Here is a 7867-nt window from a genome sequence, read left to right on the forward strand (position 1 = left end):
TCCCACGGCTTGAGTGAGCTTTAATGATTTGCACGCCACAAGATAAGTGTCGTTCAATGTGAAAATTTTATAATTTGCGCGACAGTTTGTAATGGAAATTTATATTGTGTTATTATTGTTTATCGTCTTAAATTCTAATTAGCATGATTTAAAATAATTTAAGAGTATAATATTAAATTATTATAAATAATATAATTATAGATAAAATATATAAATTATAATAATTTTGAGGTTGCTTTGATATTAAAGAAATTAATTTAATTTATTATATCTTTATTATATTATTGAGTTGATAAATAGTGAAACTTTATATTTGGAGTTTCACTATTCAATCCCTCTCTTTAATAATAGACTGAAAAATAAATAGAGGTGGTGGGATAGAGATAATTCAGTTTTATTTTATCTCATCCTCTTCGCTTATCAAACTTCTATTATAGTGGGTTTGACTTTGAGCTGACTTTATGAGAAGAAAAATTTATGTATAGATGATTATAGTTACGTTTTAAAATTAATTAAAAAATATACTTTAGAAACTTGATATAATATCAATTATAATCTTAAATAAATAGATAATCTAACTATAATTTTAATTTCCCCTTTGCTAATCATTTGCAAATTTCCAATTCCATAAACTAAACAATGCTTAAATATCTTAGGGTCAGTATTGTACTTTCCTGTTATTGTTTATTTCGTTTATTATCATTATTATTAAAGAAATTGCCCAATTTGTCACTAATTTTATAACATTTCACACTTTCCACCAAAAGACTAATTTTTCCCAAAATGTCACCATCTTTGTCAACAATGTTGACATCTATTTTTGCCCTTCACTATGAGATGTCAACATTGTTGACATCTTGATGTCATTTTGGAAAAAAATAGTCATTTAGTGGAAAGTGGAAAAATGTTATGAAATTAATGGCAAATGGGCAATTTCTCTTATTATTATTATTATTATTATTATTTTTTGCTATTCATTCCATAGGTTTACGAAGCCCTATCTTTTTCTAATTTCTAAGATTTCGTTCATTCGCCGTCTGAATCTCTCTCCATCGTAGCTTGGCCAGAATGTCGACATTCGCGAAGCCGGAAAACGCCCTGAAGCGAGCAGAAGGTGAGTTTCATCGTTTTCTTTTTCCCCTCTTTTCTTCATCACGTTGTCCTTTAATCCGAGACTCGACTCTTGTGTGCAAAAAATTGCAGAATTGATAAACGTTGGGCAAAATCAGGAGGCTCTACAGGCTCTCCACAGCCTAATTACGTCGAAGCGATATCGCGCGTGGCAAAAGCCCCTGGAAAAGATCATGATGAAATACGTGGAGCTCTGCGTTGAGCTTAGGATGGGAAGGTTCGCGAAGGACGGTCTGATTCAGTACCGAATCGTGTGCCAACAAGTCAACGTTGCGTCGTTGGAGGAAGTGATTAAGCACTTTATGCAGCTCTCGACGGAGAAAGCCGAGCAGGCTCGGACTCAGGCTCAGGCCTTGGAAGAAGCTTTGGACGTCGACGATCTTGAAGCGGACAACAGGCCAGAAGATCTCATGCTCAGCTACGTCAGTGGCGAGAAGGGAAAGGATAGATCCGACCGCGAGCTTGTCACTCCTTGGTTCAAGTTCTTGTGGGAGACTTACAGAACAGTGCTTGAAATTCTGAGGAACAATTCGAAGTTAGAGGCACTCTATGCGGTATAGTGATTTCTCCCTTAACTTTGACAATGTTTTAGTTTTTCTTTGAATCTTATAGCTAATGCCGTACAAGAATTATAGAAAATTTTAGTTTTTTAGGTCACAGCATCAAATATTTTACTCTTTTGTTTTGCTGAATGCAGGGGTGATAGGATATTGTGAATTAGTTCATTCTAATGGTCAAAGACTCGAAAGTAGTAACATCAAGAGTTGTTAGTTGATAAATAGAAGCTTGAAATTTAGAAATAAATAATCAATTTAGGGGCAATTACTTTGGGTTTAGACTTGGCCTTTTTGAGAGAGTTTATGAATGGAATTCAGAGGTTCTTATCAAGGGGTCAATAACCTAAATTAATTTGTAATGAATTTGCTACATACTTTTGAGACATAGCTGTGTATTTATAGTAGAGAACTTACTAGGTCCGTGCTAACCAACTTTTTTCTATGGCCTTAGTTTGACACTGTTATAGTGTAAATCTTGTTTGTTCTGTAATTTTCTTCCTGCTTATCATGTATATAACTATTTTTTTTCCCTACCCAAATATTTATTTTGTTGAGAATGCATTACTTACTTCGTAGCTGTGCAAATAATTCAGCAGCTAAGGATATGTTGGATTTTTTGGCTTTCATATATAGATGACAGCACACCGAGCATTCCAGTTTTGCAAGCAATACAAGCGAACTACAGAGTTCCGTAGGTTGTGTGAAATAATAAGGAACCATCTAGCCAATCTTAACAAATACAGAGACCAACGGGACAGACCCGATATATCTGCACCTGAAAGTTTGCAGCTTTACCTCGATACAAGATTTGAGCAGCTAAAGATAGCCACCGAGCTTGAACTCTGGCAGGTCTGTCCGAAATATGGTTTCATGCTTATTTCAATTTTATTGGAAAATTCCCTTTCTGATATAATTTTAATCTGCAGGAAGCATTTAGGTCTGTTGAAGACATTCATGGGTTGATGTGCATGGTTAAGAAAACTCCGAAGCCATCATTGATGGTTGTTTACTATGCCAAGTTGGCACAAATATTTTGGGTGTCGTCTAGTCATCTTTACCACGCATATGCATGGATTAAGCTTTTTAGTCTGCAAAAAACGTACAACAAGAATCTAAGTCAAAAGGACCTTCAGTTGATAGCATCGTCAGTTGTTTTGGCTGCACTCTCGGTCGCCCCGTACAGCCAGAAACGTGGTGCATCTCATGCTGATCTGGAAAATGAAAAGGAGCGCAACTTGAGGATGGCAAACCTTATTGGGTTTAATGTTGACCCTAAGCTCGAAAGAGGAGAAGTGGTACTACTTCTCAATTTACACATCTACTACACGCTTACGTGTTATTTTTTTTATTTATTTTTTTATATTTTTTTTTTTAAACCGAGCTCATAATTACTACATGCATTTTTTGAAATTTTCATTGTTGATGATCTGTTGTATTTCTTTGTCCAGCTTTCTCGGGCATCTCTCCTTTCAGAACTGGTAAGCTCTAAATGTTTAGTGGTGGCTTCACTGAGTTTTTTTCCTCGGCAAGCTAGGCATTATGGATTATCTCTCTGACTTTGATCTAATTTTTTAGGCTGTTAAAGGGGTATTGAGCTGTGCAACCCAGGAAGTGAAAGATCTATTCAATTTGTTGGAACACGAGTTTCATCCTTTAGACCTTGCCATGAAGATACAGCCATTGTTGGTGAAAGTTGCTAAAATTGGGGGTAAACTTTCTTCTGCTTCTTCTCTTCCAGAAGTGCAGTTGTCCGAGTATGTTCCTTCCCTGGAAAAGCTCACCACTCTGAGGTTGCTTGAACAGGTATTGTAACTGGTATCAGTTTGATTCACCTTGCCGTTCACATGCATTATTGATGTTGCAGTTCCTAATTCATTTTCACGTCTTTCAGGTCTCACAAGTGTATCAGACAATGACAATTGAGTGTTTGTCTCAAATGATCCCGTTCCATGATTTTTCTGTTGTTGAAAGGATTTCTGCTGACGCTGTCAAGCACGGATTTGTTGGCATGAAAGTAGATCACATGAAAGGTGTTGTCTGCTTTGGCAATTTGGTAAGTTGGAGCATTATCTTTTTCTCTAATGTTTTCTTTGATTTGTTTGTTTTGTTTGATACTTTGTGAAGCTGCTAACATTGTGTGACTGGGGTGACTTATCTAGGTTATTGAGTCTGATGCTATTCGTTGCCATCTGGCTGTGCTTGCTGAATCTTTAAACAAAGTAAGGAGCATGATGTACCCTCCTGCAAAGAAAGCATCGAAGCTGGGAGAACTTCTGGCCTCTCTACCTGAAATCGTGGATAAAGAACACAAAAGACTTCTTGCTAGGAAATCAATTATTGAGAAAAGGAAGGAAGAGCAAGAGCGCCGGCTTTTGGCAATGGTATTTCATCGTAGAACTGATGTAATTTCATATATTTCTTTACCCATATTCCGCAAAGAATTTTACCGACTGACCGACCTTGCAACTTATGAAGGAGCGCGAAGAAGAAAACAAGAGGAAAGAGCTGCAAAAGCTAGCTGACGAGGCAGAGAGGAAGAGGCTCGAGGAGGATAAGGAGAGACGGAGGAAGCAAACAAAAGAGCAGATTGATGAGAAGGAGTTGGAAGAACTCAAAATCAAAATGATGGAGAAGTTAAACGACAAGGGTAAAAAGTCCAAGAAGAAGTTTCTTGACGGAGGAGCGGTGAGTGAAACATGGTCATCCTTTCTTATTTTCTTCACCTTCACGTGCAAAGGTGAATAGGTGATCTGAACAACGGTATACATTGTGTAGGACTTGTCAACACAAACGTTGATGAAGATCACGATGGACGATCAAGTTAGGGAAAGGCAGGAAATGGAGAAGAAGCTGCAAAAGCTTGCCAAATCGATGGACCATTTTGAAAGAGCAAAACGAGAAGAATCTGCTCCGTTGGTTGACGCTGCATTCCAGCAGCGTATAGTTGAAGAGAGGGTGATTCACGAGCGTGAGCAACAGGTATCCACTCCCTTTTTAAGCAATTTACGTAATTCTTGCGAATCTATGGGCTATGTGCCTTTTGACCCGATTTTCTTGAAAACATAACGCTGGTGATTAAATGTCTTTTTGGATATTGAACTCTTGAGCTTTAATCTTTTCTGCTTGTTTCAGCTTGAAATCACGCTGAGCCAGCAGCGTCATGAAGCGGATTTGAAGGAGAAACACAAATTGTCTCGCATGCTAGAGGACTTGGTATCTCTCTCTCTCTCTCTCTCTCTCGGAAAATTGTTCAAAATAGCCATCTGAAACTTATTGATTAGCAAAATAGCCAAAGTTTCAACTTTTTAGCAAAGTAGCCAAATTTACGTTTTCAAAATTTTTATGACAGCCAGGATTAAAATTATTGACGATTATTATGGCAATTTATCACTTTCAAAAAAATTAATCTTGGGGTCAAATTTTTTTTTTGAAACTAGATTGCTGCAAATTTTGGATATTTCACTCATTTAAGACAAACTTTTGCTATTTTGCAAATTCATAACTTTAAATTGACTATTTAGCTACATCATGCTTTTTTTTAATCATATTTCCCCCCCTTTCATCCTTCTTTTTCCTATTTTTGTCGTGTATACTTTTGTTAAAAGACTTTAGAGAAATTCATATGGATTTGTAACTTTCCCATGATCCAGATGGCTTATAAAGAGAAGGCGATGAGCCAAAGGAAAGAGGAATTCGAGAGGAGGAGAGCCGAGAGAGAGGAGCAAATCAGGCTCAAGCGCGAGGCTCGGAAACTGGATATACTGATGCTCAGCAAGAAAATGTATTATGTGAAGTGCGAACAAGAAAGTCGGAGAAAGATTCAGGAAGAGGAAGAAGCCCGCAAGAGGGAAGGTAAGAAAAAAAAAAAGAAAGTTGCAGCTTTCCACAATTTGATTCCGCTTTCCTTTATTTAATAAAAAAAATCTGAAATGGGCAGAGGCTGAGAGGCGTGAGAAGGAAGAAGCGGAGCGGTTGGCAAAGTTAGCCGAAATTGCAGAGAAGCAGCGACAGAGAGAGCTGGAGCTTGAGCACAAGGAGAAGCTGAGGAGAGAGAGCCTGTTCTTGGCAAGAGCCGCGGAGCCCGCTCCTCTCAAGGCCACCGAGCTTCCTCGCGCAGCTGAGACTGTCGCTCCGGCCGCAGCCGATGGAGAACCGGCCGCCGCCGCCGCTGCTCCGGCCGGGAAGTATGTGCCGAAGTTCCGGCGACAGAACGCGGAAGCGGCTCCGGTGCCGCCACCGGAGCGAGAGCGGTGGGGCGGCAGGCCTGATGACCGTCCCCCGCCCCCAGCCGGTGACAGATGGCGCAGCGGCGCTGGCGCCGACGAGCGTAGACCTTCCAGCTTTGGCTCCAGGTCGTCTTGGTCCTCCTCCAGGCCCCGCGCTGGCTCTGACCAGCGCTGATCGATTTTTCTTACTGTTAGAATTCGTGGGAACGTTTTCAAATATAATTTTGGCGGATAAGAAACATTTGCGTTTTAGACCTTAAACCTTTTTCTTGGGAGTATTTTTGCTTTTAACATATTGATTTTGTAGTGTTTTGGTATCTTTAAAGGTAAAAAAATTGCTTTTATGAAATTCTAATTCTTATATATGCATACATCTTTCTAAATTAAAGAGGTTCTTTGTGGCATATATTTAGGTGTTTATACTTATACCTAACGTTTAATATTGTTTGGATAAATACCAAATTTAATGGTTTCTATTTCTGTCAATACAAATGCCATTTACTTAGGAGTGTGTAGCTAAAATTTGGTAAATGGTTTTAGGGCTGTCTAGGTATATAACTATATGAAAATTCAAAGATGTCTTATAGTTATTTTTGGTAAATAGTCGTGAAATTTTATTAACAAAGTTCAAGAGACATTAGTACATGTAAATATTCGTTAATAATTGTAAATAACCATCAGACTCTAAGAGCATAAATGGAATGCTAAAAACATCTAAAATATGTTACATCACTACAATGATTATTTATTTACAATTTACAAAATATTGACTATTTAGAGAATCTCCAAATTTGGATGGTTTAGTTACGCAATAAATTATCATGTTCGTGAACTATATACAAAATAAAATACCCTTAATTTTTTGTACTTATTTTATCTTTCCGTTTGTCAATTTATAATTGATTACGCTCTAATAAAAAAAAGAGCGCTCTATCAAAGTAGCCAATTGAAACATTGAAACGTTGAAATTTCAACTCGATCAACGATTAACAAGTTTAGTTAACTATCAATTAAGATACTTCGACTGAGAGGTCCTAAGTTCGAATCTCATGGGCTACAAGAATGCATGCCCCCTTACAGGTAGATAATTTATCCTCTTTTAGCTTAATGCATTTGTACTAAATCATGCAATCTTGACCAATAGTGCCACCTGCACTTGCACTGTTAATGTATCATATAATTTAATCTTGGTCAATATTAGTATCAAAATTTTAAAATAAAAAGATAAAAAAGAGCAAAGCAAATCGCTTATTCAGCTTCAAAAATTTCAAAATTTCTCATAAATTGAAGAGAACTATTCATGCACATAAACGAATAAAATAAACTAAAAAAATTAACCAATTCAAAACTAAAGACTCTTAATTCTGAATGTTAATAACATTGGTTAATATCTAGAATAAATGACATTGTTGCCCCTTGTACTATGGCCAGTGTTTCAGTTCGGTCGCTGAACTCTCAAATCTGTGTTATTAATATTTGAACTCTAGTTTTTGTACGTTTTGGCCCTTATGTCTAAATTTTCAAAGCCGCCAGTTAAATGGGCACGTTTTTGTCACGTATCTTAATTTCAGACACTTTTGCGTGAATATCCCCAAAGCCGTCAATTATATATATTTAATTAGTGGTTTTCATTGGTATTTCGCTCTTTTTTCCCAAATCGATTTGAGTTTACTCATGGTCGACCTAGAGTTTCAAATTCTCAGAGTTTGCTTTGTGAAATAGGTACATAATCGATTCTGGGAACTCTTTCTCTCTTCTTTTTCTCTTGTTCTAGAGTTTCAAATTCCCAATTTGAGTTTACTGGTTCTCGACTTAGGGATTTAAATTCTTCGTGAAATAGGTACAAAAGAACGTTCCAATATCCATGGCCAGTGAAATAGGCTTGAACCGGTTTGAACCCTGGTAGAAGATTTTACGGTTGTCCCCGTTACAAGGTTAGAGATTCATTGTTTG

General features: G+C 37.3%; 1 protein-coding gene across 1 annotated transcript; it reads left to right on the top strand.

Annotated features, from left to right (window-relative positions):
* The first annotated feature begins 977 nt into the window (after nt 1–977).
* Nucleotides 978–6318, top strand: LOC149406939 (eukaryotic translation initiation factor 3 subunit A-like). Its single transcript, XM_089610072.1, has 13 exons — nt 978–1114; nt 1204–1685; nt 2322–2537; nt 2615–2983; nt 3137–3166; nt 3264–3491; nt 3580–3741; nt 3848–4069; nt 4164–4373; nt 4464–4667; nt 4821–4901; nt 5339–5540; nt 5626–6318. Exons 1-13 carry the CDS (start codon nt 1069–1071, stop codon nt 6087–6089), a joined length of 2916 nt encoding a protein of 971 aa, XP_089466198.1. The 5' UTR covers nt 978–1068; the 3' UTR covers nt 6090–6318.
* The last annotated feature ends 1549 nt before the right edge of the window (nt 6319–7867 follow it).

The sequence above is a fragment of the Urtica dioica genome, chromosome 1, assembly GCF_054948205.1.
Source record: "Urtica dioica subsp. dioica isolate 48M chromosome 1, U.dioica_male_clone48M_v1_H2, whole genome shotgun sequence".
NCBI lineage: Eukaryota > Viridiplantae > Streptophyta > Magnoliopsida > Rosales > Urticaceae > Urtica > Urtica dioica.